At 37.1% G+C, this 14056-nt stretch overlaps 1 protein-coding gene across 4 annotated transcripts in view; it reads right to left on the bottom strand.

Moving 5' to 3' along the window:
• Positions 1-14056, bottom strand: part of Akap7 (A-kinase anchoring protein 7) — a 138978-nt gene that overhangs the window by 50484 nt on the left and 74438 nt on the right. The window contains exon 8 of one of the 4 annotated variants that reach the window (XM_015501265.2): positions 6876-6954. The exons of the other annotated variants lie outside the window; for them this stretch is intronic. Coding sequence (XP_015356751.1) covers positions 6917-6954 — 38 coding nt within the window. The 3' untranslated portion in view covers positions 6876-6916. Of the gene's footprint in view, positions 1-6875; positions 6955-14056 lie in introns of those variants that run through there. 4 annotated transcript variants of the gene reach the window in all.

The raw sequence follows: 14056 nt of genomic DNA, 5'->3' as shown, positions 1-14056 counted from the left end.
GAGAGGTGGGAGGGAAAGGGAGAGAGAAGAGAAATTGCATGGAAATGGAAGGAGACCCTCAGGGTTATACAAAATTACATACAAGCGGAAGTGAGGGGAAAGGGAAAAAAAAACAAGGGGGAGAAATGAATTACAATAGATGGGGTAGAGAGAAAAGAGGGGAGGGGAGGGGAGGGGGGATAGTAGAGGATAGGAAAGGCAGCAGAATACAACAGACACTAGTATGGCAATATGTAAATCAGTGGATGTGTAACCGATGTGATTCTGCAATCTGTATACGGGGTAAAAATGGGAGTTCATAACCCACTTGAATCAAAGTGTGAAATATGATATGTCAAGAGCTTTGTAATGTTTTGAACAACCAACAATAAAAATTAAATAAATAAATAAAACAGAAGAAAGAGAAAATAGCATATAATATACAGCACATATGCATTTAGGAAAGGGGAAGAAATAAGTAAATAACTAGAGCTACAAAAAAAGTCCTCATTTTTTACCAACTCATAGCAGCCATTCCCAAGTCTCTAGTGAAGAACTTCTGTTGTGCCAATTTTCAAGTGGCTCCTCCACGGTTACTGTTCAGTCAGTGCTTTTCCATGTCTGTCACCCTACTTGAAGCAATGTAGGTAGTCAAAGCCTTTTCCTTAGTAGAGAAATAAATTAGGGAGGAGAATTTATTTCTCACTCAGATGACAGAACACTTGAGGTAAGGAGCATGGAAGAAGGCTGACAAGATGCAAACAAATCAACTCTATGAATATGTGGACACATTTTACTAATTCAATTCCAGCCAGTATTTATTGAACACTCACCATGTGCTATGATGATCATATAAGCTTTGACTCTTGAATCCAGAAGTATAGCCACAGTAGACAAGGAAGCCAGGGCCAAAGGATGGTAGGAGCCATGGCCTTAAGGAAGCAAGAGAGAACCAAGCATTCCCAAGAAGTAAATCCTGGTTGGCAGTGTTGTTAAGGCAATGCAGTACCAGGAGAACAAAAACCAGGAACAGTCATTTATTCTAGACAGCTTCTGTTCAACTCTGCTTTCTACAGTCTGTCCTTTTCAGGTACTGACAATGAAATCACAAAAGCTGACATGAATTACTTATTCAAGGACAAGTTAAATGTTTAGATGTTAAAACCTTATTTGAAAAAAAAAAAGAAAAATCATACAGTATAAGCACAAAGTATACTAAATTGGCTGGTTAGCACTTATATAATCAGACAGGGATACTTTCTTATTCAAGTGCCTTTAATCTCTTAATGCCCCCAAACTTTATGAGGAGAAAGCAACATCCTTCAAAGGAAGAAAGAAATGTATCTTAGAAATGCCAATAGGACCCAACGAGTAGATTTTATTTGTCATTCAACAATATAAACAACATAAAATTTGGTTCTGTACTTTCTAGTATATTGGCAGTTTTCACAGGTCCTAATTATTCTTCATGCAGAATACTCTCAATCTATATTTAGCTCTGAAAGTGGTCCACTGTTTGACCTTGGGCAAGACAACCATCAGTCACATTTCCTGCCAAGCCTCAAATAAAAGGTGCTCTAATTCAACACATTATCATTAAAGTTTTTTTTTTCTTATACACATAAAAGGATAACAAAGAATGAAAGTAAATCCCCAAGAAAATGAAAAGAAAATTCATTTTACTAGATGAAATGCCATTAAATCAGGCTGGTTTTGGCAGTTCCTCACCATCTGTCATGAGTCCTCCACGGCCCAGGCTCAAATCCATCTGATACACTATGTCAGTATGTATTCATTCTGATTAGTCTGTTTATGGACGCTTCTAACAACATGTGGTAACTGTCAGAACTGTTGATTTTGTTCTGATTTGTCAGAACAAAAATGCTGAATCTATTTTCTGTTAATATAAGTTTCTTAATTCACAACTGAAATATTTATCAGTATGCATTTGAAACAAACTCCTGATTTAACAAGAAATGTCATTATCTCCTATAATCTGTGGGGTTATAATTCTAGGATTGATTAATTTAATGGCTTAACAAGATCATCAAGACTCATCTTTCTAAGATCCCATAAGTGCTCATGTTTAGAACAAAATCCAGGCATCACATGTATGCCCAAAGATTTCCAGTTTAAAAAAAAATGGCACTCCCTCCAAACCTCTTTTTATCATCCCCCTAAGAATTATTCTCAGAGGTTCTGTGCTGTTCTTCTTTTCATCACTGTGACCAAAATTCCCAACAAGAACAAACTGAGGAGAAAAAGTTATTTGGGGCTGACAGTTTCAGAGGCTCAGTTCTTGGTCAGCTGACTCCATAATTCTGGGCCCAAGATAAAGCAGAACATCATGGCAAGGGGCATGGCAGAAGAAAGATGCTCAGCCATGATGGCCAGGATGCAAAAATAAAGAGAGAGGGAGTAGGGGGAGGCGCAAGGCACAAGGGACAAAATATAAACTCCAAAGGCATACTCCCAGTGACTTACTTCCTCCAGTCATGCACCACCTGCCTACAATTACCATCTTGTTAGTCAATACAAATTATCAATCCATAAAATTTGAATTAATCCACTGATTATGGTACAGCTCTAATACTCTAATCATCTCACCTCTGAAAATTAACACAGGAGCATTTGGGAGACAACTCATATATCTAAACCATAATAGGTTTAGATACCTACCCCTGGCCCCCAAAATCTCATGTCCATCTCACAATTCAAAATGTATTTAGTCCATTTATAAGAGCTTCCATAGTCTTAACAGTCTGGCATTGCCCAAAAGCCCAAGTCCAAAGTTTCCTCTGAGACTTAAGGCAAACTCTTGGCTATAATAAAAGTCAAAAGCAATAACATAATCCAATATACAGTGATACAGAGCAATCATTCCCATTCCAAAAGGAAGAAAGAGAAGCCTAGAAAGAAGGAATAAGACCCAAACAAGATTAATCCCAGCCAGATAAACATTAGACCCTGTAACTTCACATCCAGAATCAAGGGAACACATTGGTAAAATGTGAACTCCAAAGGACTTTGGCAGTCCCACCACATGGCTTTCCTGGTTGCATTGTTCATGACCTCTCTCTTAGGCTGGCTTTGTTGGCAGCCAGTAACTTTCCTCAGCAGACATTTCAGGCTACCGGCATCTCCTAATCCAGGGGGTTTCCACTGAATCTTTGGCTTTCTTCTCACAATTTCACACATGGCCCCCAGGGATTTTTAACTCTGAAACACTTTGCTTGGTTTCCCACATCTTCCTTTGAAATCTTAGTGAAAGCCTCCATGACCCCCTAACTCTATATACTGCATTTCTACAGAGTCAGCATCACATTAATGATGCCAGGGTCTGCCACCAGCTCCAGCAGTAGCTGGGCCATTTTTGACCAAGGCTGCAGTGGCCTTTAAGTGCCTAGGAGGCTGTGCATGTGAATCAAATCCTGGAGAAACAACTTCCAAGGTACCCCTGTGTTAGCAGAGTACCCCATAGGAGTTTTCCCTTTTACAACCTTGAGCATTTGATGAGTGTGGTCTCACTGATTCTTGAGATGCCCTCTCCTATTGTCTGTGCAAAGTATTTAGCTTCTCTTTTTAGTGGCAGTCATCTCTTCAACAACCACATCTTCCTTGTCCCCAAATTTACACACAGTTTTCTGGACAAACTGCAAGTTTTAAAATCTTTCTTGTCTACTTTTTTACTCCTGACTCTTATAGTAAAACTGACTAATCACTGCCAGCAATATTCATGCCACTGCCTTAATGCTGTGTTGCCTTGAAATTTCTTCTGCCAGACTAATTAGTCCATCACCTTTAAATAGAGCCTCACAGGAAGCCTTGGCAAAATGTATACAATTTCTTTGCCAAAATGTAACATGAATGATCTCTAGTAAAATTCCTAATAGAGTCCTCATTCTTCTCTGAAATCTCATGACTCAGTCTTTACTGTCCATATTCCTATTAGTATTCTAGTCCTGAGATTCTACAGAATTGCCCATTAAGCCCTGCTTACAACATTCTATGGCTTCTCTAGTCTGCATCTCCAAACTTTTCCAAACTCCTCCCACAAATCATTTCCAAAGGCTTCAGAATCACCTGATCAGATTCGTCACAGCAATGACCCCATTTCTTGATACCAATTTCTGGTTTAGTCCATTTATCATCACAGTGAGCAAAATATCTGACAAGGACAACTTAGAGGAGGAAATTTTTATTTTGGGTTCACAGTGTGAGGTTCAGTCTATGGTTAGTCAGCTCCATCACTCTGGACTCAAGATAAGGCAGAACATTGTGGCAGAAGAGCATAGTAGAAGAAAGCTATTCAGCTCATGATATCCAGGAAACAGAAAGAGAGATTTACATACATAGACTATGTATTATGTTTAGGCATACCCCCAGTGACCTACTCCTACTTCACCAAGCCACATCCCACCTGCCTCCATTCAAATCATTAACCCATTAAATAAATGAATCCATGAATTAGGTCATAGCTCTCATAACCTAATCATTTACCTTTGCATTAACACAGGAGCTTTGGGGGCACACCTCATAGCCAAACATTAACAGGCTCCAAGTAGACTTCCCCTCACATATCAGAATTGGGACACATGCCATCTCCTAAACTAATCACTAGCAAGATAAATGGAAACAACAGTCTGCAGGATTAAAACCAGGCCCATGTACCCTAAAGTCACTGGATCACATTGAAGGGAAAGACGAAGAAAAGAATGGACTTGGAATAGGCAAACCACTCACTGATGTATGTGAGAGTTTTGCATTTACTTTTTAATAACAATGTAGTCTCCTTTCTTTGTCCAATTAAACTTAAGAAAGTGAATGTAAAGGTCTGCTATGGCTTAGATGTGGTATGCCTTTGGGAGGGATTAATGCTGGTCTGCCAGTGGGAGTGAGTTTCTGAGAGAGTGAGTTGTTATAAAAAAGAACAAACCTAAACCTTATCCCTCTGGCTTCCTCTCTCACCATGTGATTTCTTCTGCACATACTCCCACCATCATGCTATCCACCATGTTTATGGCACAGCCAAGGAGGCCCTTACTGGTGGTAAATAGATGGTAGTTATCTGATTTTGGAACTTCAGCCTCCAAAACTGTGATTTGAGGCCTATGTTATTTATAAAGTAGTCAGCTTTTGGTATTTCATTACAGCAAGAAATTAGACTAAAACAAGTCTATGAGTAATTTTATGTAGCAAAAAAGAAAAGAAAAGAAAAAGCCCCAAAGCAAATCACTGACTATCACTCTAATAAAAATAAAAATAAAAACTATCTAGCAGGCACAGTGGCATGTGTAATCCCAACTACCTGGGAGGTTGAGGTAGGAGGATCACAAGTTCAAGGCCAACCCAGGCAATACAGTGAGACCATGTCTCAAAATAAAATACAAAAGGGGTGGGCATAACTCTGGTAGAGAACCCCTGGGTTCAATCCCCAAGACTAAAGAAAAAGAGGAAGGAAGGAAGGAAGGAAGGAAGGAAGGAAGGAACGAACGAACGAACGAACAAACGAACTATCATATATGGGTAAATGTATGTCACAAGCTAAAATACATGGTTGAAAACAAGAAGCTAAACTATGAACTGCCTTTCTCTAAACCTTACTATGCTAAGACTGACTGCTTAAATAAACCTTTTGCTTTGATAAAAACTGTTAGCAATGAAAATATATCTGACAGCTATGGTTCTCTGGAATGGAATATAAATCCTATGATGGTCGAATGCAGTTTTCTTTACTCATAGCCAGAATCAAGACAAAGTACTCACCTGAATTATTACCACAGTTGACAGAAGATCAAATAGAATCACAATTTGTGCATTGACAAACTGTTGTTATTTCAGTTAGCTAGTTAGTTTTTTAGGCATTTTTATGTAAAACATACTAAAGTCAGATAAAATATCAAAGGATCTTCATAGGTTAATAGAAAAATATGGGGAGTTTAAACTTCAAAAAAAGGAAATAGTCTTTTCTGTGTTTCATTAACCCTCAGGCCCACCCGCTAGTTTCTACCAGCAGAAATGTCTTTGTAGAAGACAGACACTTAAATAGTACGTCTTTTTTTTCACTCTTTCTGTTCAAAAGACAAAACAATAAAAAGATTTACCATATTTGCCTAATAATTTCTATAACCTTTTATTTCTATCCTAGTCCTTTGTTTCCATCCTTCCTCTATGATTTTTATCACAGGTAGCTATTGCAAAGCAAGTCTGAAGTTACAGATTTCCCGATAACCCTCAGCTATTTCATTCATACGCATAGTTTTGAACTACTAATCTAAGGCCACTGGATTCAAGTATATCATCTATCTCCTAGCCCCCTCTCCTCAATATGCCACTGACTGGGCCACAGGTTCTTTTCATAAGCCCAAAATTGAACTCAATTCTTGTCACAAAACTCTGTTTTCTCTTTTATTCTCTATATTGATGTAGGGCACTATTGTCTACCAACCTGTCTAAATGCCAAATCTAGAAACCATCCTAGGCTTCTCCTTGCCTCCCACAACTCACCCCAAATCTAAAAATATCAAAAAATATGGATTTTCCCTCCTACCTAAAATCTGTTTCTTTCTTTATCCCCACTGCAAATGTTAAGTGTGGGCAATTATCATGACCTGCTTCAACCAACACTATCTATCACCTTCTTACTAGTCTTGTGATTCAGTATCCTCTTTCTCCTCAACCATTCTGCTTTTATGTGACTGAAAGAATAACATTTCTGAAGCACTCATTTGATAATGCCATTTCTAGCTCCAAAATTGTCTATGGTTTTTTCCCCTACAAATAAGACCTAAATTCCTTAAGGACAAGTAGCTCGTGTACAGAGAGAATTACTTGCATGTCTCTACATAGACTCCTTCAGGTGGCTTCTTATGCTGCTTTCTCAGCCTGGAAAATACCTCCTTTTTCTTGCATCCCTCCGAACATTCTCATTTTCAGTTCAAACCTTTCCTCTTCTGAACAGCCTTTCCAATAATCCTAAGCAGAATGAGAAGTTCACTCACTTTTCTTATTAACTTCATTACAGTCATTATCACCATATTAATTGTCAGTTTGCATGACTTCTTACAAACTCCTTGAAAGTATGGTTCATGTTTGCCCATCTTTGTTCTTCACTACACAGCATAATGCTTGGCACTTGGTAAGTTCAAAAAATATCCACTAAATAAATTGTCCAAATAAATTATATTAACCAAAACCAGACTGAAGATGTTTTAAAGTGAAGGAGGGGTCTCTGTGTGAACAATGGTTAGCAATGCTTCAAATTCCTGGAGGGACCTATAAATGAACTGCTATTGCAGGCAGTATCAATGAACTCTAAACCCATTCTGCCAGCATGACAACCAAGAGCCATTTGCCCACTACTATCATACTTCTCTCCCTATCCCCATTTCTATTTTAAGAGTAATAATATAACCAAAGAAAAACACAGTGGAATTGGATTTTCAGACAGAGCTAGAGAATGAGAATTTTATTACTCCTCTTGCAATTAATCAGAGATACAATAATAAAGTCTAGCTTTTGGAAAAACTACAACAATTTAATATAAACAGAAAACCTTTAGATTCTAATGATGAAGAAACTTCATGAGGTTATCCAAACCTCCAGATCAGACAATCGCATAAATGGTATTCTCTCTTCCATCTTAATAGATGGTCAGGAAAGACATTTTGCAAATCCCTTAATACCTGTTCCAAGATCTTAACGTTCCTTTAGAACCCACAGTCTTTCCTAGTGCCTGGATTGTTGTACTTCTAGCAAAGATGAAGAAGAAATTGACATTTTCTTTCTTATACTAAACCTTCCTTAAGCCATTCCTCAGTCTCTTCTGTCCTGCACTTAAGAATTCTACACAAAATTTGTCATGAAAATAGCAATGACAGCATCAGTGAGTGAGTCCTGAGTGTGAGTCGAGCATGAGGCCAAGAGCTTCTCCTGTGTGATCTCATTTAGTCATCACGGCAGTCACTGCAGTAACTTTTATAGATGAGGTAATTGGTGTGTGAGATGTTAAGTAACAGGCACAAAGTTGTCCAACTGAGAAGTATCAATGTGATTAGAACAATTCTGTCTGATTCTAGAAACTCCTGGTCACTATGCTTTCCACTCCGCAGTTTACTTGCTCATAGGCTCCCTCTCTCTTTACTATTTTGCATCCTCTCCAAGTCCTCCATGATTTACTTAAAAGAAAAAGAAATTTATGAGCTTTATAAGTTTGTCTCTTATGGATTTCATCTCTTTATCAAAAAAAAAATGGGAGGAGAAGATGGCCGCTGTGTACGGGGGTTGCTGAAGTGCTGAGCGTGGTGCTCAAAGCAGCGGCTTTAATAGAGATTTCGCACAGTCTGTTAGAGCTCCTTTCACCATTAATCTGTAGCGGACCACTTTGCCAAGGAGCAGGAAGAACAAAGAAATCGAAAAAGAGACGCTTGGATGCTCAGAGCCGCGGGCGCTTTGCTCCCATCTGCTTCCTCTTTCGCTTCGCTCCGGGCGGAGAAGCTGAATGTGTAATCAGCAGTGGATTGTAAGTACCCGAGGCAAAGAAAGCTCAGTGCGCCCCAACTTTTTTTTCTTTTATTTTTTTGAATATTTTTTATATAGGGAGAGTTTGTGGATTGGGATTGTTGGCTGGGCTGTGGTTTCTGTGCCGAAAATCCACTCCGCGGGAGCCGCCATTTGCTTTCTGCTTGCTGTCTTGATGGCTCTGTATGCACTGTCCGGCAGCCGCACCTAGAGGTTGGAGCTGGGCTGCGTGCCGAGCCCTGTCCTCCGAAGGCTGGACTGCAGCCTCGAGCGTCTCGGTGGCCTGTTCGCCGCTGCACCTTCGGGCAGAGCCTGCTCTGGGGTCGTTCTGCNAAGAACAGAGCAGAGAGGAAGAGCAGGAAGAAAAGATTAACATTAAACAGATACATGAGGTGGGATGGAAAGGGAGAGAAAAGGGAAATTGCATGGTAATGGAGGGAGACCCTCATTGTTATACAAAATTACATATAAGAGGTTGTGAGGGGAATGGGAAAATAAACAAGGAGAAATATGAATTACAGTGGATGGGGTAGAGAGAGAAGATGGGAGGGGAGGGAGGGGGGATGGTAGAGGATAGGAAAGGTAGCAGAATACAACAGTTACTAATAGGGCATTATGTAAAAATGTGGATGTGTAACCGATGTGATTTTGCAATCTGTATTTGGGGTAAAATTGGGAGTTCATAACCAACTTGAATCTAATGTATGAAATATGATATGTCAAGAGCTTTATAATGTTTTGAACAACCAATAAAAAAATTAAAAAAAAAAATGGGGGGGATGCTGATAGTGAGGATTAAACCAAGGCTTCTTATACGACAGATGCTCTATCATTGAGCTACATCTCCAAGCCCTCAAATTACTTAATAAGAATATATTGTATAAGATTTGCCAAATTTGTTTTTCTCATAGCTAAAAATATAATTGAACCAAGTTTTTATCTTTACCTATGTATTTATATACATAAACATGTAAACTTAAAATTTCAAGTAACTATGTATATGCAATGTAAAACCACATACATAGAATCATTATACACACACACACACACACACACACATACACATTTTTACTATTGAAATGCAGTGTTAATTACATGCCAATTTAAGGAAGCATTTGGAGTAATCCAAATATTTAATAACATGAAATGGTGTTCTGATAGGAAAGTAAGAATATTATTGCAATAAGTATTCCAATAGGAGTAGTATTGCTATTAATAACTAATTTTTATCGCACCATATGTCAGACACTGTGCTAAGCTTTTTAAAAACATTAATAAATACTATTCAGTGTGATGAAAATCTCACTAAAAGGCCATTGGGCAATGTCAGGGGCTAGTTAGCAATAACTTCTGGCAATTAGAAGTATATCCTAATACTAATTTCCCAAATCTTAATGGCTTTGTTTGAAAACAGACTTTGAACTCCAGAAATTTCATTCATATAGTTTATTTTTTTTTACTTATAATTCATATTTTCAAAAATGGATTTAAATTGGAGGTTCTAAATATAACTAGCAAGATAACTTATTACTGCATCATTCTAGTCCTGACAGTTAAAATTAACACTTAGCACTGCCCCTCAATATGTAGGGTTCCTAAGATAACTAATAAGTCAGAAGGCTTAAAACCAGGCTAATGGATGGATTTCAAAATAGCCTGAGCCACAGGTGCCACTTCGTGTTAGCATCCAGATTAACAGCAGATACACCAGTTAAAATACAGTGAGCTATCACTAAGATTAATTTATCAGTTACTTATCCAGAAGGTTCTTCTAACTCAAACAAATATAAAGAAACAACCCAAGAGTTTCAATTATCAGCTGATTTACATGGCCACCAAATTTCTGTGTTATCAAGGAAATAATGAAAATATCCTGTTATCAATCCTTATTAAACTACTTGATAATTCTGTATGTTTAGTTTAGAGAAAACTTCCAACTACTAAAAAATTTTAGTAGTAAAAAATGGTATACAGTTCCTTTATATAATACAATGTTTTTCCCTGTGCCCTCTTCTAATATGCTCGAAATAGCTTCATCTTAATCAGTCTATAAGTAGAGATGAAATTTTCTTAATCATCTCCCTGTCAGCCTGTGCAAAAGAAAACAAGACAAAATTTTTTATCTTGTTCACCATAGTGGAGACATTCCTATATTACAGAAAATCAGTTTCCCAGAAAAATGATTTTTTACATATAGATATGCTCTTTCTCAGTCTGAAATATTTTTATGCTTAACATTTTTACCACAGAATTCTCAAATAGAAATTAATGGGGAAAGAGAAAAAAGTAATGAGAGGACTCAAACCCATTTGTATTATATAAAAAGACAGTTAAGGAGCCATCAAAATTAATTTCCAGTAAATTTTACTGGAAGAATATTTTTGAAATATTTATCAAAATTGAGTGAAGACGGTTGTCTGAAAATTACGTTTTTCATAGTTTACTTGGACCCATGAACTAAGGAAGAAGTTTTTAAATATTTTGGCCTCAGGACTTCTTACTCTCTTAAAAATTACAAATAGTCCTTTCCCAATAAAGAACTTTCATTTATATGGGTTATATTTATAAATACTTACTAAATTCATAAAATTATGGATATTCTTTGATAAAAAATTTAACAAGTTATAGTCTCTTCAAGTTTAATTGCAATGTAGAATATTAAAAAACTTATCAATTAAGCTTCATACTCTACGTTTAAATCTTTTTAGTAGTCTAGAACTTTTGATGTACCTTTTTCTTCATGTGTAACTTTTCTAACATGATTGGTCATTTTAAAAATATTGATCCACTGAGTTATGGAGATCTTCCATGTCTTGACACAATTTCATTATACAAACCAAAAAGCACATTCATTTGTATCATCCTCATCTCATTAGAAAAGTCTATAAGTATGGATTGGCAAAGGACACCAGTAAACTTTGGGAGTGAAGTAAATGTTCAGTATCTCGATCATTATGGTGCTTCCACAGGTGTATTTATATGTAAAAACTCATCACATTTTATACTTTAATCTGTATGGGGTTTGTATATGGGTTACACCTCAATAAAAATAACTGTTTACATTTTACTACAAGAGAGTGTGATAGATAAAAATAAACTGGGAAAATGGAACACACTCTGTACAAAAGTAGTTAAAGTAAAAAGTGGGGAAAAGTCTTTATGTTTAGTTTAGTTTAAGTCAAGTTCATGGCAATAGATGAGAGTCTTCCAAATTTCTTATTTTTGCTTGAAAGCCTGGGTTTCATCATGAATAGTAAATAATGTTAGTTGTAGCTGATGTGACAGTTTACTTATTTTCAAGAAAATGTCTGTTAATACTCAAGTTTGAAAACCATAGTTTGCCTGTCAGTTGTTCTTCAAATAAAAGTGCTGTTGCAAGAAAGAAAGTGTCCACTTCAGCTCGAAACTTTAACAGTTGCTTGAGTGCTTTTGTAAAGTTAACCTCTTATCTTACTTCAGTGTGCTTTAGAAATGCTTGGTGAGTACTTGCCATCTTCATTTCTCAAAGGTCAAAATGAAACACAATTAATCATTTTTACTACTCAGCAAGAACATTCTTATATGAAACTGCTTTTTTAAAAAAATGAGTTTTAGCCAGCATGATGGTGCACACCTGTAATCCTAGCTATTCCAGAGTCTGCAACAAGAAGATGACAAGTTTGAGGTCAGCATGTGCAACTAACTTAGTGAGGCCCTGTCTCAAAATTTAAAAACTTTTAAAAGGGGTTGAAGATGTAGCTCAGTGGTACAGTACCCCTGGGTTCAATCCCCAGGACAGGGGGAAAAATGATATTTTAATTGCAACCAACTTGATTCATACTGACCAAACATAGTTCTATCCATTTTTTTGCATGCTTAATATAATTGATAACTCCAGTGGAAAAGGCAAATAAGTCTTGTATTATTATAAAAATAGTTTTGTCCTCCTAAACTTTGTAAAGTATCTAAGGGACCACCAGGGATGCATAGACCGAATTTTAAGAACTGGTAAACCTAAAGTTTTATATATTTTATATATTTTAAAAGAATTTAAAACCTACCAAAAAAAAAAAAAAAAGATCCCCACACCCACATAGTGAAACCATGCAAGATCCAGAAGGGGTAGCTCAAAGGCTTTGGAGCTTTGCCCTGACCCCCAAGGTATAGAGCACTGAAGAGCAGGATTCCAAAGTGAGAGCTGAGGTCCTCAGTTAGAAGGGCCTCCAACAAATCACAAGGGTAACAATTGACAATCTACAGAGTTTTGTAATACCAGTATGTTTGGGATACATGTATTCAATAAATTAAATGAAATATTAAAAATTTTATTACAAAATTGACTTCATGTTAGATGATTTTGCCCCAGTGTAGGCTAATGTGCATGTTGAAGGTAAGCTGGGCTAATCTATGGTGTTCAGTAGGTTAGGTGTATTAGCTGCATTTTATCCTAAGCCTAGGAACATCAAAAACAATGGTGAGTCTGACTTACTTGACTAACCCTTTTCCTGTTCTATCACCAGGTCTGTACAGACCCATTTGCATCTATCTGAGCCTATGGTTGGCCGAAACCTTACCTCCTCCATACCACTTGTGCTACAGTCTAAAATTAAGTGAATGTCTCTCTTTTAGGATTCATTCCTGTATTCTTATGCTGAGTATTAAACTCTCTATATTACATGTTAACTACTCAGTTCCCTTCAGTACATATTCACTGCCTCAGTATGTGTAAATCTGTTCATCTGCTCACCAACTGCTCGTACTCACAAACCTAGCAACCTCCCACTCTAGCTTCCTCAGCTAACGAAATTGTAGGTTCAATTAAGGTACTTCTTATCACTATTATTGCCTCCACCCTGCCTCCAACCCACTGCTCCCCTCCCATTATAAATCATGCTTATTGCTTTAGAAAGTCTCTTTTCTCTACTCTTCATCTCTCTGCTCTTCAGTCTCATCACATTCAGCTGAATTTCCCTAATCCTCATCCCCACACTTGCCCAGAAGCTAAAATTATAAGTTTCTTCCACTGTGAACCACCAAAACCCCTACTTTTATAAACAGATCCTATTACTCTAGTCCTCCTCCCTCTCCATCTCTCATATGTAGTCTTGGCTATCAATTATCATCCTTAAGTACTATGTCTTATACTTCTCTATATCTTATAATGCCCCAAAACATAGTATGAACATTGCACCTACTTATTAATATTCACTAAGTTAAGGTTGAGCAATTATTATTAAGCCAAAAAATACTGCTATTCCCAGAAAATCATTGTTTCTACCTCTCCTTTCAGAATTCATTAAAAAAAAAAACCCTAGCCTACAAAATAAACTCTTCTAAACCTTTCCAAATTCCCCACTATAAGTCAGGTCTGACAGACAAAAGTATACCAGTCTCTAGGGCTAGGATTGTGGCTCAGTGACAGAGCACTTGTCTTACATATGTGAGGCACTGGGTTCTATCCTCAGCACAAAATACCTTAGGGTCTGAACTCTGTTCTACTCTATTAATACATAAAATAAATAAACCACATAAAAATAAATAAACAAAAAAGATACTGTGCCATGCATAACCAAAAAAA

Source organism: Marmota marmota, unplaced genomic scaffold (genome assembly GCF_001458135.2).
Source record: "Marmota marmota marmota unplaced genomic scaffold, marMar, whole genome shotgun sequence".
Taxonomy (NCBI): Eukaryota; Metazoa; Chordata; class Mammalia; order Rodentia; family Sciuridae; genus Marmota; species Marmota marmota.
The sequence above is the reverse complement of the archived record's forward strand: the minus strand, read 5'-3'. Positions and strand labels throughout refer to the sequence as shown.